Raw genomic sequence first — 23,354 nt, 5'->3', positions numbered from 1 at the left:
CAAATTGAAATAAAACGAATTTCCACCAAGTGCTCTCCTCCTCGATTCTCAAGAATTCAAGTAGGCTCTTCAGTTGTTCATGCTTAACTAATAGTGTTATGTTTTTTTTAGTGTTTTTGTATATACATATATATGAATGCATGTTTGTATGTATGTATGTATGTATGTATGCATGAATGTGTACATGTATGTGGGTAACCCGGCATGTATTCACACATGTATGCATGCATGCATGTTTGCATATACACAAAACATACATGCATACATGTATGAACAAACATGCATATGTATATACTATATATGCAATCTCAAACTATAAATTTCCACACCCTTCAAATAAATTTGTAGGAAAGATCTTTAATAAATTTTTTGTTGCCGAATAAAAAAGTTTCATACAAAGGTTTTTCCCTTCGATTTTTCCACACTTGCTAGTGGAATTTCCCGAAACCGTGTCTTAACGTGCACCTTCATCACATAAGGTTATCTACAGTGAAAATTTAAGCTTCATAGCTCTTCCGGTATATGTAGGCTGTGCGCTGATCAGCTATCAGTCAGGGCAAACAGTATAGAGATTACTTCAGTTAATAGAGTTTGAAGTCTAGAGGTGCATTACCTATAATTTTGGCATATTTAAGCAAATTCCTACAATTTTTATTGGGATGATTGCACTAATCCTTATTCGTGTCAAACGGGTCAATCACAACAAAGTAATTTTTATTTTCAATCAAAAACTTTACTGTATTTGCGTAAATTGTTTGGTTTACAGTAAAGACGCCGCCAACCAAGCAGCCACTAATTATAGACTTAGTACAAAGTTGTCGATTATCACTAAACACGCATCCATACAAAAGAGACTTATCAGCTACGAGTTACAAATAGATCTATGTGAATGAACTAACAAAAGCATGTTTATATATATTATGTCTAGAACTGAGAGTTAAATGGGCGTCAGGCTGCGTCGCTGCGCTGCACTCAAGTCGGGATGCCAAAGGTCCAGGATGAGCACCAGGCGTAGCTGTGTCCCGTTGTGCCAGACCTCATGCTCGAAACTATCGTCAAAGATGAACAAGTCGCCCTCGTGCCAGGTGCTGTGCGGGGCAGAGAGACCAGAAAAATCGATTAGTCGGCTTAATAACAATTAAGAATAACAATCGTAAAGATAGCCTTCCTATGCGATTCTCACCAACTTAAATACTCAATATTAACTTCAAATTAAATATCAAAATTTTAATAGACATAGATATTGTATTATCAGATCTATTATAATCAATATTTAAATTTAAACAACAAGTAAATATATCTCCCTTCTATGCGATTCTCATTAAGTAAAACTTTAATTTGAAAATGCTTCTCCTCAGTTTGATTATAAATGTCAAAAATATACTGGACTGGAAGTTATCATGTTTTCAGATCAATTAAGTAATAATAACGCCCTGCTATGCGATTCTCATGAATTCAAGTAAGTTTTACAGACTTTCAGTGTTTCAGTATTTAAAAGTATTTTTGGTTTGAGCACAGATAGTCTGTTTACAGATTTGTAGAAGCCTAAGTCGCATTCCTATGAGGCGAAAATTCTGATGAGTAGTCAAAAATACCCTGTAATTGCGTCGAAAGTACTTCGTAAAACAATTTGCAGCGTATAAAAATGCTTCAGTGATTATTAAAATACACTGTACGCAGGTATTAAGTGGTATATTGTGTGTAGGCCAAAAAATATGAACTAAGTTAACTAAAAAATACCCTATATTTTGCTTAAAAGTGAGCAAATTAATGCGTATGAACTATAAGATGTCCTGTTTCCGTATACATTTTACATAGATATTAATTTATTGAGGCTATGAGTAAACTTTTCACCTGTTACATATTGCCGGACAAGTTTAACATACCCTTTTAACCATTATTATTAATTGTAAGCAAACTTACCGCTGATGTTCGGCCACGCGCAAACTGGTCAACTGTGGCTCCGGCGCGACCAGCGTGAGATGAGCGCGCAGTCTGCAGTTTGTGGGTCCACAGTGTGGCCAGACATGCGTCTGGGCCTGCATGGCGCTGAATTTGATCTGGCCACGGCGACAGCTGCTGGCGGCAGGAAACTTGTCGAGCAGCGCGCAGGTGACGGGCGCCCGTTGACAGTTCCTCTCCAGACGCTGACCGCGGGCGTAGAGCTCGTACTGCTGCCAGTTGCCCGTGTCGCGCAGCTGTTCTGCCTCAAGCTGAAAGTTGCCCTGGCCGCTGAGCAGCGCCAGCGCCTCGGCGCGTATGGCACGCCAGTTGCGCTGCAGTTGCTCCAGCTGGTCGGCCTGGCCGGTCTCTGCGGGCTGCCAGAAGGGCTTGGCACGCAGCCCGGGCACATTGTAAAGCGAGCGTTGATAGACGCTGGCAAAGAAGCCCCTGTCCGCGCCACGCCGATACAGCTGGAGCGCCTGCGTCTGCCGGCCCAGACGCTGCAGTGTCTCGCCCAGCGCCAGATAGAAATACGGCTCCTGTGTGCCCGCCGCCTCGGAGTCAATGGCCCGCTGCAAATAGGGCAAGGCGCCGGCAAAGTCGCCCCCAAGCTGCTTGAGCGCCAGGCCAAAGTGCAGCTGCGCCTGGGGATCACGCGGCCAGCGCTCGAGGGTCTCAGCTGCCACCTGTTGCAGCTTAACCAAGCTGCAAGGAAGCAAAAGAGCTGCAGTTAAGCTGCGTTTAATGAGCATAAAGACAACCACAACACACCCACTTATTGGACATCAGATGGGTGAGCGAGAGCTCATTGCGCAGCTGCGCCTCCGCCGGATAACGCGCCAGCAGCTGCTCGTGTATGCCAACCGCCTGCTGTGTGCGACCTGTGGTCAGTTCCAATAAGGTTAGATCTCTCTCCCCCTCCCCCTCCCCCCTTCTCTCTATCTTGGACTCACCCAGAAATCGGAGATGCCGTATGCAACGCTCGCCCGCTGCACGATAGTCGCTGTCGCTGGCGATCAGCTCCTGGAAGGCCAGATAACGCTTGTAGGATTCGATGGCGTCCAGGAGCAGCTGATTGCTCTGGCGCAGCTCGGCGATGCGCTCCAGCGCCCGCGCCCGATGCAGATGAGCCGCCGGCTTGTGTGCGTGTGTGTGTGTGAGCGTGTTAAAATCGCGCAGACCTTTCGCATAGTTCTGGGTGTTAGGTTTTTAGATCGGACGAGGGGTATTTTTTTTTTTTTTTTGGTTAAGAATAACATGCAAAATAGAGCGTAGATTAGCAAAGGAGTAAAGCATTAACGAGACGACTAGCAAATACCCTGTAAACAGGCTTACATTCAAATGTTAACACACAGATATTATTATTGATAAAGGGTTAAGTGGGAATTGAACCTGATAATATATAGCAGAAAAACTTAACTAGCATAAATTAGGTTTAAAATTTATCCTAAATCAAATTTCAAATTCTTTTAAAACTCTTGTTTCCTGTTTTAAATATGAATACTCAAAATAAAGCCAACTCTAAAAGTTCTTGGTTCCGGAATTCAGTAAAATTGTAGTTTAAAATCAGGGCTGCAAAAAATTTGTCGTTTGTTTCGGTTCCCGTTTTGAACCAAATTTTGGTTCGTGAACATTTTAATGAAGAAATTCATTTTTAATTTACAGCTGCCCGTTGTACTGAAAATATTGCAAGTCTTAAATATTCTCCACACACAAAATGTGGGCTAAATTTTAAGTCTACCCAAACTTGGCATCTAACAAATATGGTTAGATAAATGCAATGTTTGGGAGCAAAGTTATTTAACAAACGGTATTTCTTATTTTAAACCAAAACATTTTCGAGTAAATTTATAGTTTGTCTTATGGCTCAGCTGTTTTTTAAGTTCCAATTTCAAAACTAGTTTGCAGCCCTGTTTCAAAATACTCAATTTTCGAACTGATTCCAAAGTACGTATTGGGCTAAGCTTGAACTAAGAAGAACTTCGTTTAAAAAAGCAAATAATTCTTAGTTCAAATTTAAAATGTGAATTAAACTAAAAATATGTAATTTTCAAAAATTAGAAAATACTCAAATTTTAGTTTTTTAGTTGATAAAAATAAGTTCTTTTAAAAAAACACAGTTGCCATGGGACTGGCTGCAATTGTAGGTGGGTGTGTCTAGATCTTGCAGCAGTTTTTATCCCTAGTCCTATGGCAAATATGTTTTTTCTTTCTTCAAATATAAATCCTTTGCCTACAAGATATTCCTAAAAATTCTTCAGTTAATAAAGTCTTATAAGCTAAGCACAAGAACTTAAAAAGCGAACATTAATTAAAGCTATGAAAGAAGTTTTGTTTAATGTTTTGTGTGTTTTAGCGATTGTTGAGCTAAGTTCAAGAGAATTTCAGAGATCTTAAAGTAGAGTTACGCAGAATTTGTCATATTTGCAAACTAACCTCATTGATCATTTCGGCATTGGCCTGACGCAGTTCCTGCTCGAACAGAACATCCTCCACAGACTTGGCGCCAGTTGGCTCCTTGGGTTTTATTTCTGAGAAGAAATCGATATTTAAATAAATTTTAAACCTTTTTTTAAAATTCTCTTAAGGTAAGCATTTAAGACACCACTGAAGGGTTAATGTGTGTACGGCTCCACCTTATACGTAGGATTAGCAATTCGATTATAGACTATGGACTTACTATGTTTATATTACGTATTGCTTATGCCATGAACTTTAGAATAAATTATAATACGTGTTTATATGTCAGATATGCAGATGAACTTGTAGATTGCTTGTAGACTGATTTTGATTTTGTTTTCGATTTCGATTTGTTTGGTGTAAATTGTACATTTAGTAATTACGTGTCCAGGTCGGATCATCGGAGTCTGGATCGCTTTCGTATTCCTTGGCCGGCAGCCTGCCATATTTGGCTTCCAATCTGCTCATTAGTTCCGCATCGTCCACATCGGAAATCTCGTCTTCCTCCTCGTCGCTGATTAATTCGTCGTCGCTTTCATCGTGTTCGTAATCTTCGATATCGCCATCTTCGTACTCCACATAAATGTCCGTGCCGGTCGTTGCCTCTGGTTCCAGCTCAGCTTCCGGTTCCAGTTCAGCTGTTGTTGGTTCCGGTTCTTTAGCTGCTGCCACCGTTTCGGTTGCTTCGCTTGTCTTCGACTCAGTTTTGGGCCTAAACATGGCGCTCAGCTGCTCGAAGGTTTCCGGCACATAGCTGGCCGTTATGGCCACATTATCATCGCTTTCCTCCATATCGCTAATCTCCACTTCGATTTCCTCCTCAATTTCGATCTCCTCTTCGGAATATTCCTCTTTTATTTTTTTTTTGTGGAAATAGGCAATTATTAATATTAACCAATAAACCCTAATCAACTTTATTTATTTGTTCGAAATAGCTTCAAGCGGCAAGGCTTGAAATTATTTGGAACCAAATTCGGACAGACCGAAGTTTTTTATAGTATCTGAATAGTATTGTCAACCATCATCAAGCGGCGGCAGCTCCTCCCCATCATCGGGCAGGTTATCCTCGGCGGTGGCAATTGTCAGTCGACGTCTCAAATTCATCTCCGGCGGCGGCTCATCCTCAGCTGCTAAGTTTATTATGTTGTTGTTCGAGCAGAGATTAGTATGGTATATATATATATCAATATATATAGTTGGGAGTCAACAACAAGGCAGCCAAACAAAATTAATTTCACATACATACATTGGCGCATAAGTTTTAACAGTTTTAACAAAGCTCTGACTACAATTAAAACAACAAAAAATTAAATTAAGCTTACAATAAATAAATCAAAATAAACATCAAATGAAGAAAGTGCAAAAAATTAGGTTCGTATTTTCGAATAAGTTTTTGTTAAGTTAATTTGAAAAGTTAGTTTAAAAATTGACGACATTTTAAGGCACATTCCACATGTTTCCGTCAAAGTTAATGGTAAATTTTACAGTCAGGAAACCAAATGTTAAATTTTTGACAACCCTTTTAAAAATTGTTCAACACTGGCGACTGGCAGCACTGTACGTGGTAGAAAATTTAACAGGCAATTCACATGGACGTTAAACTTTGACAGGAACATGAGAACTGAGGCCTTACAAGGTTGATTTGACATTACGGTTCCATTCAACATAGAGTTTTTTTTTTCTGGGTGGTTAAGAAAAAAAAATATATATATATATTTAAGAACTGGAAGTGCCAGATGACATATAGATTGGATTTAGAGCAGAACAGTTCTTGGGTAAGCAGCGATATGAAAGAGTTTCGTTAACAAAGAGCATTACTTGGTAATTATTTGGCATTTAGCAGCGAAAACTCGAAAACTCACTTGTATTTGGATTTTTCCGTATCAATACAAGGCGTGAAACAAGGGCAAGTGCAATGCCAACGCCAAATTTAACGGCAACTGGAAAATGATTTACGGTTAAATAAACAATTCAAATTTAACGAAACGTTTAATTCATATTTATCATTTTGCACTTTCTTGTACAACTTTTTTGAGGTATTTTTTCAAAAGTTAACTAATTTAAAACATAGTTCAAATCGTATAAAGTGGAGCCCAACACATCTAACCCATTTATTTTGTAGCTAATCTCTAGAAGCTCTGCGGAATACTTACGTGAACCCAGCCAGGATGCGGTTGTGACTGTCTCTGCGTTGTCCTCTTGAGCCTGATCCTGTTTAGCCTGCTTGGCTTTCAACTCGGCAGCCGCTTGACGTTGTCGCTCCTCAGCCTCGTTGTCGACCTCTTGATCGAGGGACTCAAAGTCATCCTCGTCGTTGTCATCCTGCAAATATCCATTGGATACTTCTCTTAAAGCTTAAGTTTTTCAGTTCAAACCTGTTCAAAATCTTCGTCATCGTCGTCGCCGTCAACGACTGGCGCACTTTGCTGAGCTGGTTCTATGGACTCTTGAGGCTCTTCATCCTCCTCAGTAGCATCCTGAAATAATACACAGATTCTAATGATGCCAGCTTTAGATTCCAAATTGATTTTGTAAATATGTATGTGTATGTGTATGTATGTATGTGCGTAAATAAGTATGTATGTATGCATGTAAATTGTCTTATAAAATACCAATAGCAGACCAATTTGTCTTGATGCGCGCCAAATTTAAATAATAAAACGTATTTACGTAAAGCTGCCCTCCTCCTCGATTCTCAAAAATCTAAGTAAGGCTTGCAGGCTTCATCTATGAATTAGGCGCAGGCGGCTTCAACGCTGGAAGCTGAGGAGCCGGAGGAGCATGGCGGACGACCATGCAATCATGTATATGCAAACAGGCCTACATACATATACAAATTTAAGACTTCGCGCCAAAAATCTTGAATCTTTGGATTCTGTGAAAAATGTGAGATTTTTCATATAAATCCTTTGAAATGAATTTGAGCGCAAAACGTCAGCCACCAAAATTTTGACGCTCATTTCCACCAAGGAGGAATGCATCCTTCGCAAAGTTTTAAAAAAACACGCCTCAAATGAATTTGAACAAAGATCTTTGCAAATGAGTTTGAGCCGATCGGATGGTAAACAAAAAAGGTTCATACAAACGTTTTTCGCGTTTTTTCCACACTTGCGGGTGGAATTATAGTCAATCAGTCAGTCAGTGAGGACAAACGGTTTTATATATAGAGCTAACAAAGCAAGTAGTTAATATACCTCATCATCATCATCGTCATTCTCATCGTCAGCCGGGTCAGGCGCACTTTGAGCCTGTGATTGTGAAATGGTTGGCTCAATGGACTCTTCCAGCTCTTCCTCATCAGCGTCCTCCTCGTCTTCCTCCTGCAAATGAATATTTACATTAATATATATATTATATATATTTTCAATAAATGCTCTTTCTACCTCTTCAATATCATCTTCATCATCTTCCTCAACTGTTTCGGGTGCGCTCTGAGCTCTAGATCTGGAAACGGGTGGCTCAATGGACTCCTCGATCTCATCGTCTGCGTCCTCCTCCTCGTCCTCGGCCTCCTCGTCGTCCTGCAAATGAATGAAGTTTTTAGATGGCAGCCATATTGAACATTGATATGCATATTTACCTCATCGGCATCATCTGCCACAGACTGTGTTGGCTCAATGGACGCTTCAGTCTCATCATCCACATCTTCATCCTGAGAAAAGGTAACTAATTAGCTTAAATTCTGAAACTGGATTCATGAACCGATCCCTTAAGCGGGTGATTCATTTGAATCCTTACCTCATCATTTTCTTCTTCATCATCTTCAGCTGTTACATTTTCAGCGCCCGTATTCTCATCTTCGTCAGCCTCTTCCTCTTCTTCGTCAGCTTCATGATCCTCCTCCTCTTCGCCCGAATGCTGATCATACGCCTCATCTGGCTCTTCGTCGTGTTCATCGTCGTGTTCATCGAGAGCTGCTTCGGGCGAGTGATGGGCATCGTGTTCCTCCTGGCGGTGCTCATCTACCCAACCATCAAAATAGTTGGAATAGCGGGATTCCGACAGAGGCGTGTCCACTGAAAGGGGCAACAGTTGCGATTTAACCTTATACACATGTGTATAGAGGTATGTTTACTTACAATCCTCCAGGCCGCGATTCTCCAAAATGATGAGGCCGACGAGGCCCAAGAGCACAGCCATTAGGGAGAAGAATATAATCTTGGCGCACCAGTGTCCGCCCGTGCCGTGCTGCTGCTGCACGTGCAGATGCACATCATCGTTTCCCATCTTTGTGATGTGCACGCCGTGGGAAGACGAGTCTTCGTCATCTTCGATTCAAAAAAATGAATAGCAATATTCACATGTGATACGAAACGACTTAATTAACTAAACAACCAACTCGGAACGTGGACGTTTAGTGGAAGCAACGAGAATTAGTCAGCACTAGACGCTAAATTGGACTTAAAAAGCAGCTGCAGTTGGGCTCGGGGCATGGAAATGGGATATATACTATATAGACTACATGTGAATCTCTACCTTGGAAGCTGGGCTGGCGCAATACGCTGACATCGCCGTCAGATTTGCGTTCATCTAGATGAAAAGTTAGTTACACTGATTAAAACAAGTAAAAATCGAGCTTGCCCGACTTGCGTATACCCTGTACACAGCTATAAACTGTCGTCACATACACAAACAAAATCACACACACACTTGTGTTTAGTTTCTCCTTCGCTCCACAATATGAAAATTTTAATCCCAAATAACTTTTATATTTATAGTTTTCAAGACTTACAGCTGGCATTGAAAGTTGGGTATAAAGCAGAAAAGACTAAAAATCGATAAATCGATTAATTATGTGGAAATGAGGAAGAGTTATCGATAACTAAATAGTAAAATGTGATTTCACCATAAATATCTAAGCATATCCTGAACTAGACGACGAGCTGATACCCTGCACACATCATATGCCCCATAGTCTTTGATTTTGATGCGTTATACAGACGGATATTGCTAGATCAGCTCGACTATTGATGCTGATTAAAAATATATCTTTTTATATTTGATTTATATTGTATATATTTTATTTATTATTTATTTATTTTTTCTTTATTATTTATTTATTTATTATTTATTTATTTATTTATTATTTATTTATTATTTATTTATTTATTATTTATTTATTATTTATTATTTATTTTTTATTTATGTATTACTTATTTATTATTTATTTATTTTTTATTTTTTATTATTTATTATTTATTATTTATTTATTATTTATTTATTATTTATTTATTATTTACTTATTATTTATTTGTTTATATAATTTATGGGAGATGCTAACTTTTGCCTGTTGCATAAAGTGACAGCAAATCATCACACCCTTCTCACACATATAACGGGTACAGGGTATTAAGATACAATGATAACAGAATGCTCTCTTATAAGATAATGATGAGAGATATGTTTAGTTGTTGTTGTTGTTGCTGTTGTTGCTGTTGTTGTTGCTGTTGTTGCTGTTGTGTTTGGTGTTGATGCAAAACAAAGAACGCGCAAGTCATGCGCTTGGGCATATGGCCAAAAGAAAAATTAAATAAAAATAAAAGAAAACTGTACACAGAGTGCATAGTATTTTTGAGCGTGTGTGTGTGTGTGTGTGTGCGGGTAATTTTGTGTGTGTGTGTATATGTGAAAAATGTCCAAACTGCGGTGGGTGTAATGTCTGGTCACGGAAGTCTCTTGACTTTGTGCACTTATTTAATTAATAACATTGCAGGCTAATAATAATAAATTATTAAATGCCTCATCAAAAATTGTCATGGCAACGTTCTTGTTCTTGATACCAAAATCATAATCGGAGGATTTAAGATTGAAGACAAGCAGCTGTTGGTGTGATACGAGCGAGAAAATCTACCGGCATTTGTTTATGTTGCCCTGAGCACAAGATAAATACACTTTTATCTTACATCTGCTTTGCTCAGGCTTTAAATAAACACACAAAGAACAAAATAAAGATATGAGTTATTCAAAGCAAGTGATTTTTTGAACCTGATTTCTCAGCTTTGCTTGTGAACAGTTGCTTGTGAACAGTTAGGCAGCATTTATTTTTTTATTAGAGCGCGTGTCTCAACAGCTTTTCAAAATCATAAGAAAATATATATATTTTTATATATATATATATATAGTCTGCTCGGCACACGCATAGCGACAACGGCAGAGAGCAATGTATAATTTTATATAATAGGGCAAAGTTATTTTTAAAGGCGCTCGACAATATTATTATTTCTAATAAAAGAAATGGACAGCTACGCTTTTGGGCTGCCGCAAATGTTTAGAAAACTGTTTTTCGTTTCCTTTTTTTTATTCGAGCGGATTTTCCACAGATCGCTTACCACGTTTTTTGCGCTTATCCTTACGCTTTCGCGGCTGTACATCGCCCGACATATTCAACTACTTGTAACACGCTAAATGCCAATTTCCTGGCCGTATTTGATTTCAGTACCACGGTGTGTTTTTCTTTTGGCTTTTCTTTGGTGCCGAAACCGAACGGCGAACAGCTCAACCGCGATCACCGCACGTAACTAAACCGAACCGAACCGACAGCCACAGGCGGCGGCGTGGATCGTGCAGCTGCTGGTGGGCGAGCTTTTATTCGCTTTTACGTAAATAGCGGGAAATCGGTTTTATTTTCGTTTTAAAAGTGACATTATTTAATTAAATATAGTACTGTTAGTCCTTTAAGTCATTATTTGCAGTTGCAAAATATTTGAAAATCAGTTTAATTGCTGGTTATATCTTTTTATAGCATTCAAACTGTTCACGATTAATCGTTTACTCCTGCGCTGGGCAGCTTTTTTCGATTAAAAACGCATTATCGATTTTTTTGCGCATTTGCAGCGTCCTGTGCCATAACGGCGTGTCCTACGCAAGCGATTAATCGAATTTGATGCATCTATCTATATTGGCAAACTGTGCTATAACAGCGTGTCCCAAGCAGCTTTTTTCGATATCAAGCTCAACATATATTTTAATTGTTTTTACATAGTCTTCCTTTGCCATAATTTGACGTTCTTCTCGCATCAGCAGCCACTTGCCTTAAGTGTTATTCAGTATTTTTGGTATTTTGGTATTTGTTCGGGCTTGGCCACACTAATTTACTACCATAAAAATTACAACAACAACAAATAGAACGGAACGAGGGAAAACAACCCAGCGCAATTATGTATAGATACGATTGAAGTTGAAGTGAACAAACGCCGTTGTAGGAACCGGGCCTAGTGCAACGTTGTGGTAAGTGAAAAATCAAAAAAAAAAAAGAATGTTTAAAGCAATTTATGCATATGACTAACATATGACTAACAACAATATATCAGGCCAGGCGCTGCAAACTACGCACTGTTTTGGGCGGTCAGACGACCCAGCGGCAGCAGCGGCGGCGGCGGCCGACGACAATTAGCCACGCCTTTGGAGCAACCAGAGATGCCAGCTATGGCCGGCGACATGTCCATTGGCTGCGCCGCACTCAAACGATCCACGAAACTGAAGAGCTGCACAAGCGGCGCCGACACAGACTCGATGCACTTGCCCAACGACCGCAAGCAAAATGGCACTAATATGGGCCTATTAATTAAACCAGCAAGTGCACCGCAGAATATGCGTGGCGGCCTCCGAGTCTATAAAGTTGTCATATTGGGCGACGGCGGTGTCGGCAAGTCCGGTAAGTGGTCAACAGTTAATCAACCAAGTTAATCACTGCTGCGCATTTTGATTTGGTGCCCGTGAAAAATCAATAAATTATCTCAATTTCTTTTACGCTTTGTTTTACAACCACCCACAAACCAACCCCCGAATTGTATATGCTTCGTGCGTTCGGCTAACTTTGCGTGTACACAAACCAAAACACACACACGCGCACACACACAACAGCTGTTACTCTGCAGTTCGTCAGTCACAGTTTCTTGGACTACCATGACCCCACAATTGGTGAGTGCGCTGCCGCCTCCTCCTCCTTATCCTCCTCCCGCTGCCATTAGACCTTTGAACTTATCTTTTCTGTTCTGTGTACAGAGGACTCGTACCAGCAACAGGCGGTGATTGACAATGAGGCCGCTTTGCTGGACATACTCGACACTGCTGGTCAGGTTGAGTTTACGGCCATGCGGGACCAATATATGCGTTGCGGGGAAGGTTTCATAATATGCTACTCGGTGACCGATCGTCACAGCTTTCAGGAGGCATCCGAATATCGGAAACTGATCACACGCGTACGCCTGTCCGAGGACATACCGCTGGTGTTGATAGCCAACAAAGTGGATTTGGAATCTCAGCGACGTGTCACCACCGAGGAGGGCAAAAATTTGGCCAATCAATTTGGCTGCCCCTTCTTCGAGACATCGGCGGCCCTGCGTCACTACATCGACGAGGCGTTCTATACGCTGGTGCGTGAGATACGCCGCAAGGAGTTGCAAAAGGCATTGGGTACGGACAACAACTCCGAGAAGATACATACCCGACACCGCAGTCGCTGGTGGCGCATACGTTCCATATTCGCATTGGTCTTTCGGCGTAGACGCAACTTAAACTAAAACCAGTTAAAGGGAACAGCTAATTCCTCGGTTCGCATGTGCAACTAAGTGCAATATTAATTAATGCGTTAAACTACATATATATTTATTTGGATATATATATATATATATACGGTTTGTATATGACACAACCAATCATATGTATATGTATCTGTATATGTTTGTGTGTTGACACACCTAGACGTCTAATCATTTAATGAAAAATGAATTTATCAAATACAAAAAAAATCGCGAAAACTATTGTAATCGTTCAGGCCAATGGCAACAACTAAGTGACATTGTCTGAGCTTAAACTTTTGTTATTTGTTTCCATATATTCCTTAAATTATTTTAAAGTGTTTTCATTTGTTAACTATGCCACATTGTATTTGTTGTATCTGTATTGTTAAGGTGCTAGACGCCAGGCAGCGCGACGCACAGTGGTACGAAAATGAGTATATGAAAGAGATATATATATATATATAAATATATAGTTATGTATATCAATATGTTTAAGCACGAATCCAAAAGATACATATTATAGCAAATGCACATACGTATATATATAGTAAATAATAAGAATGTTGATTCCTAACAAACCAATTGGCAAAGGCAAAAAACGACAACAAACAAACAGAAAGAAATGCATTTAAAATTATAACGTTAACTGAAATGAAACCAAATGAAAATTAATAATAATAGAAAAAATATGAAATCAAAAAACGTAACGAAATACAAAACTGATTCCTAGTTGAAGCCAACAGAGCAAGCTATAGAAACATATATATGTATATATATATATATATATATATGGACAATTGTCAAGTGTACATCATAGAGAGCTTTAAAACAGTCCAACAAGAGCGAGGAATTATGTATTATGTGCATGTATTATTATTATTATAATTATAATTATAATTATTGTGGCAGGCGCAGCACGCACGCACATTAAACTAATCGAATAAATGTTGAATTTAAACGTATGTATACTAAAGACATCAAACGAGATAAGACGAATTGATTGATTGATTGATTGATTGTAATGCACAAAAACCAGATGAGCAGATGAGCAGCCAATATATTGTTGAATGTGATTTTTGTTTAAATGTACTATATTTATGCGTTTGCATTTGTTGTTTAAGTTTTATAAAATGTTTGACTTGTTAACTTGTCTAAGTTTATTTATTATTATTATTATTATACTAAGTTAAGCTGTTCTGTGTTTTTTGTTAATTACTTTTTAACATCCATGACATTTGCTAAGCATCACCATGAGTTCCTCACGTCAATGTTACTGCAACACAGTCAATGCTATTTGTTATTAAAGACAAACAGACAAACGAAAAGAACAATTCAAAATTGTTAAATCAAATCAACTATTTTGTGTTTTAAGCATAACCAAACTAATAACCAGCTATGCTAATTGGTAAACGAAACTTTGTTATTTGTATGTTTAATTTTGTTTTTGTCAGTTAATTGAATGCGGGTAAATGAAAGTAAGCTTTCCACAAAATATCGAAAACAAAGAAAATGAAAATGTTAAATATATCAACTATGATTATGTATTTCCCATGAAACAATAACAAACAAAACTAGAAGTTAGTAGCGCGAGTATTATAATAGAAGCACAATCTGGTAAATCCAGCTGGCCATTGTTTTGTTTTTGGCATTATTCAATTTTGAACGCTTCGAGCGTTTAAATGAACTATTTAATTCAGACATTTTAAATGTACAAGAAATAAATGAAAAACGACAACAAAAAAAAGACCCCAATAAAGATTTTTGAAACCCCGTTAAAACGTGTGCTATATTTGAATTACTTGGATTAGATTAAGACTTGAGTTCTTGTATGAAAACCAATCCTGCATTTCATGAGTTTCCACAGACGTGAGATCGTGAGTCAATGTCAGCTCTGAAAAGTCGATCGAAAATTCGATATTAATATTGAAATATTTAAATAACCAATTCTTGAGAGCGAATTTGGCTTATGATATCTCCAGACTCCAAAGTTTGTATCTGGATTCTTGTATACACATATCCAGAATTATTTACTTCTTCGGTATCTCTCCCCCTCCCCCATAGATCTGTTTATATAGAACCATTTGTATATGCAAAACACCGAGAAATTTTGATTTTTATGTATTTTTTTTTATTTTTTATTTATTTATTTAGTAAAATATTCTTTTTTGTTTAAATTTTGAAAAGAAATGATTTTTGTTGTTTTTGGTTTATGTATATGTATACATATACACATATTTAATTTAATTTTGGTAATCTGGTAAATGTGTTTTTATTTGTTTTTTTTTTGTTGTTGTTGTTTTTCTTTTGTATTATATTTTGTTTTATTGTATAGGAAGCAAAACTTTGAATGCACAAATTTACAATTACTTTCGACGCATTTGCAGCGGTTATTTGTTCTTGTTGTTTGTTTAAATTGTGTAATATAGTAACTGTAGAAAATAGTATATATGTATATATACACATACATATACATGTATATAAGTATATATATATATAGCATTTGTAGAAAACGGCGCATTTTCTTGAGTGTGTGCGAGAATTACACGATTTGACGGTACAAAATACAAAAAAGAGACATACACATATATGTACTGTATATATATATATATATATTGGTATTTTATAAAATCATAAAATACGCTTATTTTGTTTTAATGCAAAATACAAATATTAAAAACTCGAACTTGCACTTGCACATGAAAAAATTTAATGCATCTCACTTGTGGCTTATGTTTAAAACTTTTTTCTCATTTTGTGTATTTGTTTGCAAAGTAGTATTCATATATATATATATTTTTTTTCCTTTTAGTTTATTGGCGGTCTCTGTTTGAATATTTATATATATATATATATATGTATGTGTGTATATATATGAGTCAAAAAAGTTGTAATTGGTATGTTTATGAATGCTTGCATTTTAGGCTCTTTCAGTATTTTTTTTTGTAGTCCGTTTTTATCAGAATATAAGAGTTTGAAAAAAATGAATAACTGCATCATCACTAATCAACACACACACACACACATACACGCACGCACACACATGATCAGTAATGTATTTGTAGACATTTTGTTGTTGGCTTTTAATCTCAAAATCAACGGATGCAATGATATATATAGGACATAGTAGTATGCATACATAAAGGGTGTATATATGTATATATATATATATACGAGTAAGTATGTATTGGTAGCTTGAGTGTTGACTGATTTCGACGCCGTCACATTTACAAATAATAATAATAATATTAATGCGATATTTATTATTGTTGTTTACTTCGGTTAATAACTACTCTAGACTGTATATAAAATCAAATCCGCATTTGACATTTTGCCCGTTTCATGTTGTTGTGTGTGTTGCTTGTTGCTGTTTGCTGTATTTTCTAGCTTTCGGTAGTTGTTGTTGTTGTTGTTGCTGCTGCCTGTTGTAGTAGCCGGATTCCGCATGCTATCTGGTTACAGTAGTTGTTATTCTTGTAAAAGGTGTGTGTGTGTGTGTGTGTTTGTGTATGTATAGAATTTTGTTATTTGCTCTTTTAGAGCAAAAGGCATTTGGGCTTCTTCCGTTTTTTAACTTGCAGTGCAGCCCTGGTTGCTGTCTCGAATACCTCTCGCACACCCTCCTTGGACTTGGCCGAACATTCCAAATAGGCAAAGGCATTAATTTTCTCAGCCATAGCGCGTCCCTCCTGCGGCTTAACCGGCTCCTGCTTCATCTTTGCCAGATCCTGGATGGGAAATAAAGGTCATTCAATGTACGAGATATGTTATCTGGATGTTTAAATCTTACCCGAATTGTGTTGGGATCATTTCGCAAATCTTTCTTATTGCCTACCAAAATGATTGGAACATTGGGACAAAAATGTTTGACCTACAAATGGGTTGGTTATTAAAAAAGATTTTTAGCTAACAAAAATAAATTGTATGTTTACCTCTGGCGTCCATTTTTCGGGAATATTTTCTAGCGAATCGGGTGAATCGACTGAGAAACACATAAGTATTACATCAGTGTCTGGATAACTCAGCGGTCGCAGTCTGTCGTAATCCTCTTGACCAGCTGTATCCCATAAGGCCAACTCCACCTGTATTCAATAGAAGACAGAATCACGTCATAAAGATGTAAGTATGTATGTAAGCGAACATTTGTATGTATGTATGTATGTGTGTGTATATATGGAGTGATAACGCCCGTTAAGTTGGCAATTATGTAGCACAAAAGCCCGTTTCCATCACAAAGACGCAGACGGAGACGAGAGTCAACTTGAAGTCAAGTTGAAAGCAAGGAACTGGCGGAAATGCCAAACGTATTAATCAGACACAATACGTAGAATGACGTGAACGACAGACATCTGTCTGTCTGTATGTATGTATGCACATACATACATCATATGTAAGCACTATCCAAACACACAAGAGCCGCCATATTGCGCTGCGCAAATTGTTTATACAACAAAAATGAAAATAAAAATAAAACACGTATAAAATTATTAGAAACATAACATCCAGCAAATAACCAAAAACAAATACTGGAAACATGACTTAATGCAAATCAAAATGGCATACAGCAGTATATCTTTTTTTTATTTTATTACAATTGAGAGCGAGAGCGCGTGCTACTGGCTCCAAACGTAAGCACAGGTATGTGAGGGGGCCGAACGTGAGAGCGCGAGGGGCAACGCGCAAAACTGTATGTGCGCAACGGGCTTGTGTATAAGACGAATAAAAAGAGCAAGAGCACAAGAAACGGAAGGAAGGGAGCTTGCTATACAAGTACATGTTTTAGTAGCAGTACGTGTGTATTCGTGCGTGCGTATAAGATGATGTCTGTGTGTAGTTATGTGTGCAAGGAGAGGGTGAGCAGGAGAGCGAGCCGGAGCGGGAGTCAAGTATGCCTGCCGACTATTGATATTGACTCACAACTTTTTTTTACAACATGAGCACAGAGTGCACTGGAAATCGCAAGGGGTGGGAGGGGATGCTAACTGAGAATTAAAAAAAAAAAAAAAAAAGAAGAAATGTACACAATGATGATCAGATGATTCTGCATGTTGGGAGTAGGGGGGCGGGTTGGGTATGGGGTAAGTTGATAAACTTGAGCTTACCTGCTTGCCGTCGACTTCGATATCGGCGACATAATTCTCAAACACGGTCGGCACATAGACCTCGGGAAATTGGTCTTTGCTAAAGACGATTAGAAGGCAAGTTTTACCGCAGGCACCATCGCCGACAATTACCAATTTCTTGCGAATCGTCGTCATTGGAGGTTCTGAAAGTGGTAGAGCAGATGCAACAACGCCGACGACGACGACGGACGATGCGTTGTGTTAAATATATTTGCGAAAACTGCGCGAGCTGGTTGAAAAATATCAATGTGAAAAAGCCATACACACACACAGCTCGCGCGCAGTGCCACAATCTCTCACTAATACACACACACTTGAGTCATACACTTTGGATGGCTCTCCCATTTGTTGTTGTTGTTGCCGTTTGCTGCTGACGATCTATAGAAAAGAAGAAGCATCAGCGAACAGCCGCATGAGGCTCTTTTTTTTATGACAAGCACCCGTTGTTGGTGGTGGGGGGTTGGGGTTTTCTTTTTGGCCAGTTATGTAGGTATGCTAGCAAATCAACTGCAATGCTTCGCATTTGTTTAGGCGCTTCCAATTGTGTAGCACTTTCTTACATACATTATTTGTGTAAATGAAAGCCTGTGCTTTGCTGTGCATTGGTATTCGTATTGGCAGAATCATCAATGCTCCCATTTAGATATATTTATTTACTTTTCTTGAATTCAATACAAATGTGTCTCGAGATAGTCCAATGGTCGCGTCATAGGTCTTTTTCCTCGCCCGCCACCAACTCTTCGTGCGTTTATTCCAAAAACATCATCATCCACTAGCATTTATGTACATACATACACATACATATGTTGTCTGTGAGTTAGATTGCATGGCTGTGTGTGTGCATGTGTGTCGCGTAGAGCTATATATATATATGTGTGTGTGTGGAATTTTTTCACTGCTCTTTCAACTTTTCTCACTTACAATATATATTATTTTTTTGTAACACTGAGTACGAATTGGACACTTAATATGCTTACAAAATGGCACAAATATGTTGATTCTTATGCGTCTACCGTTATTCGTTTCGTATAAAATGTATTACAATTAAAAATTCGACGTTTTTTTTCTCATGCAAAATGACGATGAATTTTCTTGGTAGATGAACAACCAACGCCTTCGTGCGACGCAGTGTTGCACTTTGATTATAGTGTTGGAAAATTCCAATTAAATGATTACCTGGACAGGGTATACAAAATAAACAAAAACGATTCTGCCCTGCCATTTTGTGATGAAGACAATAGACAATTACATTTACCACTAATTAATCATTTCTATTATATATATGTGTTATCATTTAGATAAAAGAACCAGAGTTGCATTGGGTAGATTAAGGCTATTGCGCCTTGAATGATAATGCAGCAACAGTGACTGATACTTTTAAAACATTTTCCATCACTAATCCGTTGCTGCTTCTTGATGTTCAAGACACATGGCCCGGCATTAATAAACTTGTGTTTGTTTTCTTAACATACGAAATATGAGCTTAAAATGTAATGAACGTGTACTAAAAGAAATTCAGGCTAGCTTTAAACTAACGGAAAATCGTAAAGCAAAGCCACAATCTGCGCCAACAACAGCAACTGCCTGGCAACCAGTTCAGCAAAAGCCTAAAGTTGCCCTATGCAATCCACAAAAAGTCCAAACGAAACCAACGGCAAATCAAAAGGCGCCAAAGCAACATGAAGATATAAAAGTATCTGTAAATGATGTGAACATTAAACCAATTTCGAAATCCAATCAAAATCGTGCAAATCTTAGCAAAGCTGAGAAACTAAATGCAGATTCTTTAAGGACAACGGAAAATACTAAGATAAAAAAACTAAAGCAAGCAACAAACACGAAAATCTTGGAAACTTCCGAGAAAGCAGCGAAAAATCAAAGCACGGAAGAAATAAAAGTCTCTTTTAATAAAGTGAAAAATAAGACAAGTTCGGAATCTAAAACAAGTCCAGAGACAGTTCTAGTAGCTACAAACACAAATAAAGAAGAGACCAAAGCTAAGAATAAGGCCATGAAGGCAGGAAAAAAACGTAAAATTATAAGTGGTAAATTTAAGAATCGGCAAATGGAAGCTAAACAATTGAACGTTGCTTTAGTGAAGAAGGAAAATCAAAAGGAAAACAAGAAAAAAATAGAAACTGCTGCCACAGACTACAAAATACAAAGTTCGAAAGCTCAGATACTGCCAAAATCTGGACAATCAAATGTTATTCTTAATCCAAATGTAGCTAAACGCAAAGCAAAGGAGGTTTCCCCTACCCCAAATGGAAGTCATAAACGAGCCAAAAACGAGAAACAGGCGTCCACTAAAGCAACAAATATAAATAACAAAAAGAACGCATCGAAAGCAATTGATAAAAAAACAAAAACCAATAGGACTCTAAAGAAAAGTGAAGCAAATCAGAAAAGCGCAATAAAAGCTGCAGACGTTAGAATAGTAAAGGATAATAGAGGTTAGTAAAAAGTAGGTAAACTAGTTCAAAGTATATATTCATTTATTTGCAAAGTTATATAGAATCTTCTAATATTTCTCTATATCTTTACAGACGACGAACTCTCGGACGACTTCGATGAACAAGCTTATGGTAGGAATTTAAAGAATAGACAAGTTACAAATGATAATATATAATATATCTCTTTGAACAGAAATCGAGAGCGTTGAATCCTTTGACCAGGAGGAGTATAGTGAAAATTCAGAGTCTGAATACTCGTTGGATAGTGAAGAGGATTTTTTCACGAAGCCACAAGTATATGAGTGTGAAGGCACAGAACAGATCCCGCTGGGGTTGGAGCACAATGGGAATGAAGACGAAGAGAAGATGTCTTGGCTTGGCCTAGACAAACTGCCCGAGGTTCAAGCAGATGTTACCAAAATTTCGGTATTCGATGGAATGATGCCTGAACCCGAGCCGGAATTACAAACAAAGAGCGGAGCTGAAGCTCTGCCCACAGCAATAATTGGAGATGATAACGATGTGTTGTCAGGTGCAGAAGATGAGGAACATAGCATGGAAATGAGTCCAGATCTTGCAGTTGATATTGATGACGTTGCCGATCAGCAGCTGGCAGGAGCAGAGGCCAATATGGGCTTCTACAAGGATGCAGTGCCGTCCGAGCTGAGCATATTTGAGAATAGCCTGAAGACTAACAATGTGCTGGCTGTGCTGAAGCAGGACATTGAGCTGTATGGCACCGTTATAGTCACATTGCTGTGTGGACGCATTACAATCAACGGCTATAAGGCGCGCCCAAAGGTGCCGTTGAGCATCTACTCGCCCAAGGGCTTCAGCTGGGTGGTCATTGCACCCAGGTCCAACAAGAAACCACCCAAAGCCAACGTCAACTGGAACGAACTGAACGAGAGCTTCTCGCGCGCACAGCTGGACAATATTATGGCCAACTATGATAGCCAACGGGATGCAATTGTGCTACTGCAGCGCAATAGTGGGTCACAGAATATGCTCGACACCTTTGCCAAGCACATGGCAGAGAATGTCTACCCGCTGTTGAATGCCACCAATCGGCCGCACTATGCCAGCGAATATGTGCTGAATTGTCTGATGCAGGCTGCCGACGGTCGGCAGGCCTTGCAGGTGCCCACCGTTTGGACGAAGCTGGCGCTGCAGCCGCGCAGTCGCTGGATGGTGACCGGTGGCAAGGGAGTCGGCAAATCCACGCTGGTCCGATATCTGCTGAATCGGCACTTGGAACGCTTCCCACGCATGCTGTTAATTGATCTGGACATTGGACAGCCGGAGCTCTTCTTGCCGCAGACGGTTTCGTGCAGTGTGGTCGATGGGCCGCTCCTCGGACCCGGCTTCTTTCTCAACCGACAGCCGGATCGTGCTTATGTGGTGGGTCATGTGAACGTTGTGATGTGCTCCGAGCAGTATATCCGCGCGGTGCGGCAATTGCTGGCCTATTGCCGCAGCAATGAGAGCTATGCCGAAATGCCGTGGCTCATCAATACGATGGGCTATAACAAGGGCTTCGGTCTGGAGCTGATGGCGCTTCTTGTGGACTGTGTGCAGCCCACGAATCTGGTGCAAATAGCCAGTGCCAAGGTCATCAACAATTTCGATATGCCGCTCACCAGGGAATCCCTAGCGCAAGTGGTGCCCATCATCTACACGGCGGACGAGCACAAAGTTAGCGGCAATCTGTCCAACTATGCGCTGCACGAGCTGCACAGTGCTTTGCCGCAGCTGGAGCGTCATGAGCGTCGCTGGATGATGAGCGCAAAGGATGTGCGTTATGCCAATTTGTTGGCGCGCCTTAGCAGCGCACTGCGCGGCAACGCCAAGCACCTGACGGACTGCCAGCCGGCGCAGGTCGATCTGGATGCGCTGCAAATTGTGCATCTCGTCCATGAGGAATATACGCGTGAAGAGCTCATAGCTGGCATGGAGGCCAATCTGGTGTTTCTGTGCAAAGCGGGGTCGTCGGTCGCAAAGCCAGCGGAGTGTCTGGGCATTGGTAAGCGCCCTGGGCAGTCCTTTAATCCCATTGGTATCTCTAATACTCTTTGCCCTTGCAGGTGTTGTGCGTGCCATTGATCATGAGGCCAGGAAACTTTATCTGCTGCCGGCCATGCCACTGCAGCGTCTCTCCTCGGTTAACTGTTTGGTGCTGGGCGGCGATATGTGTCTTCCGCAGGGCTTCTTCAAGGATCAAGGTGCCGGCGTAGCCAACAATGTCCCATTTGTGTTCATTATAGACGACACCAGGTCATCCAAGAGCATACACCAGATATATTTCCGAGCGCATAAGAATGTTTAAAGGCAAAGCTTACAACTTTTGTACAAATGTATAGAGAAATATGTATTAACTATATTAGGACATTGCTAGTTTTATTGCTTAATGAGACAGATCGTGCCTGCCCTTCAGTATGCGTCGCATCAGAACTCTGCGTCCCTCCGGGCTCGCCATGCGCGTCTCCCAGCCGTGTACGTTGATGCGCTTCACTTCGCGGGGCTTTGGGAAATGGCAGCGCACCTTGGGCTTCAGCACGGCGCGGTCGAATGCATGCTTCTGGCGCACAAACAATGTTTGTGCCGTATTCAGCGCTGACACACAGGTTCTGCAATTGCATTTTTAACTTATGTTTCACTTATAATAACTATTTATTGTATTTACCTTTGCAGCAAACCTTGCAACATGTTAAGTAAGTTATGCGGCTGTGGGTTGACCGTATTGTGAAAAACTAAACACGAGCAGTGCTGTAAAATGTGCACATGTCACATATGCAATCGATTGCATTTCGATAATGCTATCGCTGTGTGTGTATTTTCCCGTTAGCTGCCTGCGG

The 23,354-nt window shown here is 39.5% G+C and overlaps 5 protein-coding genes across 11 annotated transcripts; 2 read left to right on the top strand and 3 right to left on the bottom strand.

Moving 5' to 3' along the window:
- Positions 1 to 711: 711 nt before the first annotated feature.
- On the bottom strand, positions 712 to 10,928 carry Asph (Aspartyl beta-hydroxylase). 6 transcript variants are annotated; one of them, XM_064695759.1, is made up of 18 exons: positions 10,734 to 10,928; positions 8,881 to 8,934; positions 8,484 to 8,672; positions 8,143 to 8,420; positions 7,985 to 8,056; positions 7,788 to 7,925; positions 7,599 to 7,724; positions 6,780 to 6,881; positions 6,558 to 6,726; positions 6,267 to 6,344; positions 5,651 to 5,689; positions 5,424 to 5,534; positions 4,788 to 5,255; positions 4,381 to 4,475; positions 2,898 to 3,138; positions 2,720 to 2,825; positions 1,924 to 2,649; positions 712 to 1,088 (listed from the first exon to the last, which is right to left on the bottom strand). In XM_064695759.1, the coding sequence occupies exons 1-18, from the start codon at positions 10,783 to 10,785 to the stop codon at positions 938 to 940; spliced, it is 3,195 nt and encodes a 1,064-aa protein (XP_064551829.1). In that variant the 5' UTR covers positions 10,786 to 10,928; the 3' UTR covers positions 712 to 937. The 6 variants fall into 6 exon arrangements, with proteins under 6 accessions (XP_064551829.1, XP_064551830.1, XP_064551832.1 ...); XM_064695760.1 differs by having other exon boundaries at positions 5,424 to 5,531; XM_064695762.1 differs by lacking the exon at positions 5,651 to 5,689.
- A 555-nt stretch (positions 10,929 to 11,483) lies between these two features.
- Ric (Ras-related protein interacting with calmodulin) lies at positions 11,484 to 14,704 on the top strand. The gene is made up of 4 exons (XM_064695766.1): positions 11,484 to 11,631; positions 11,715 to 12,058; positions 12,268 to 12,324; positions 12,409 to 14,704. Exons 2-4 carry the CDS (start codon positions 11,821 to 11,823, stop codon positions 12,924 to 12,926), a joined length of 813 nt encoding a protein of 270 aa, XP_064551836.1. The 5' UTR covers positions 11,484 to 11,631; positions 11,715 to 11,820; the 3' UTR covers positions 12,927 to 14,704.
- A 1,287-nt stretch (positions 14,705 to 15,991) lies between these two features.
- Positions 15,992 to 19,182, bottom strand: Rho1. Of its 2 annotated transcripts, none has more exons than XM_064696014.1 (5): positions 19,024 to 19,182; positions 18,026 to 18,189; positions 16,856 to 17,005; positions 16,714 to 16,794; positions 15,992 to 16,651 (listed from the first exon to the last, which is right to left on the bottom strand). In XM_064696014.1, the coding sequence occupies exons 2-5, from the start codon at positions 18,179 to 18,181 to the stop codon at positions 16,460 to 16,462; spliced, it is 579 nt and encodes a 192-aa protein (XP_064552084.1). In that variant the 5' UTR covers positions 18,182 to 18,189; positions 19,024 to 19,182; the 3' UTR covers positions 15,992 to 16,459. The 2 variants fall into 2 exon arrangements, with proteins under 2 accessions (XP_064552084.1, XP_064552085.1); XM_064696015.1 differs by lacking the exon at positions 19,024 to 19,182 and adding an exon at positions 18,968 to 18,983.
- Positions 19,183 to 19,441: 259 nt separating this feature from the next.
- LOC135437917 (polynucleotide 5'-hydroxyl-kinase NOL9) lies at positions 19,442 to 22,885 on the top strand. Its single transcript, XM_064696013.1, has 4 exons — positions 19,442 to 20,499; positions 20,593 to 20,631; positions 20,693 to 22,522; positions 22,584 to 22,885. The coding sequence occupies exons 1-4, from the start codon at positions 19,524 to 19,526 to the stop codon at positions 22,823 to 22,825; spliced, it is 3,087 nt and encodes a 1,028-aa protein (XP_064552083.1). The 5' UTR covers positions 19,442 to 19,523; the 3' UTR covers positions 22,826 to 22,885.
- On the bottom strand, positions 22,842 to 23,338 carry mRpL34 (mitochondrial ribosomal protein L34). The gene is made up of 2 exons (XM_064696016.1): positions 23,183 to 23,338; positions 22,842 to 23,126 (listed from the first exon to the last, which is right to left on the bottom strand). The coding sequence occupies exons 1-2, from the start codon at positions 23,203 to 23,205 to the stop codon at positions 22,904 to 22,906; spliced, it is 246 nt and encodes an 81-aa protein (XP_064552086.1). The 5' UTR covers positions 23,206 to 23,338; the 3' UTR covers positions 22,842 to 22,903.
- Positions 23,339 to 23,354: the final 16 nt, after the last annotated feature.

The sequence above is a fragment of the Drosophila montana genome, unplaced genomic scaffold (genome assembly GCF_035044405.1).
Source record: "Drosophila montana isolate Dmon_TW-CO22-7 unplaced genomic scaffold, ASM3504440v1 contig_3833_1, whole genome shotgun sequence".
In the NCBI taxonomy this organism is placed as follows: domain Eukaryota; kingdom Metazoa; phylum Arthropoda; class Insecta; order Diptera; family Drosophilidae; genus Drosophila; species Drosophila montana.
This window is presented reverse-complemented; position numbering and strand designations above follow the sequence as displayed.

Bases quoted from the DNA above. Each gene is read 5' to 3' on its own strand.
- Asph (XM_064695759.1), bottom strand. From the start codon at position 10,785: ATGTCGGGCGATGTACAGCCGCGAAAGCGTAAGGATAAGCGCAAAAAA. The intron at 5,256-5,423 runs GTTGACAATACT...AAAAAATAAAAG, and splicing joins GCTGCCGCCGCTTGATGATG to AGGAATATTCCGAAGAGGAG. The intron at 2,650-2,719 runs GTGGGTGTGTTG...GCTTCCTTGCAG, and splicing joins ACCCATCTGATGTCCAATAA to CTTGGTTAAGCTGCAACAGG.
- Ric (XM_064695766.1), top strand. From the start codon at position 11,821: ATGCCAGCTATGGCCGGCGACATGTCCATTGGCTGCGCCGCACTCAAA. The intron at 12,059-12,267 runs GTAAGTGGTCAA...CACACACAACAG, and splicing joins CGGCGGTGTCGGCAAGTCCG to CTGTTACTCTGCAGTTCGTC. The intron at 12,325-12,408 runs GTGAGTGCGCTG...TTCTGTGTACAG, and splicing joins CTACCATGACCCCACAATTG to AGGACTCGTACCAGCAACAG.
- Rho1 (XM_064696014.1), bottom strand. From the start codon at position 18,181: ATGACGACGATTCGCAAGAAATTGGTAATTGTCGGCGATGGTGCCTGC. The intron at 17,006-18,025 runs GTAAGCTCAAGT...TATTGAATACAG, and splicing joins TCGAAGTCGACGGCAAGCAG to GTGGAGTTGGCCTTATGGGA. The intron at 16,795-16,855 runs GTAAACATACAA...ACCCATTTGTAG, and splicing joins CCGAAAAATGGACGCCAGAG to GTCAAACATTTTTGTCCCAA.
- LOC135437917 (XM_064696013.1), top strand. From the start codon at position 19,524: ATGAGCTTAAAATGTAATGAACGTGTACTAAAAGAAATTCAGGCTAGC. The intron at 20,500-20,592 runs GTTAGTAAAAAG...ATATCTTTACAG, and splicing joins AATAGTAAAGGATAATAGAG to ACGACGAACTCTCGGACGAC. The intron at 20,632-20,692 runs GTAGGAATTTAA...CTCTTTGAACAG, and splicing joins CTTCGATGAACAAGCTTATG to AAATCGAGAGCGTTGAATCC.
- mRpL34 (XM_064696016.1), bottom strand. From the start codon at position 23,205: ATGTTGCAAGGTTTGCTGCAAAG. The intron at 23,127-23,182 runs GTAAATACAATA...ATGCAATTGCAG, and splicing joins TTGCAAGGTTTGCTGCAAAG to AACCTGTGTGTCAGCGCTGA.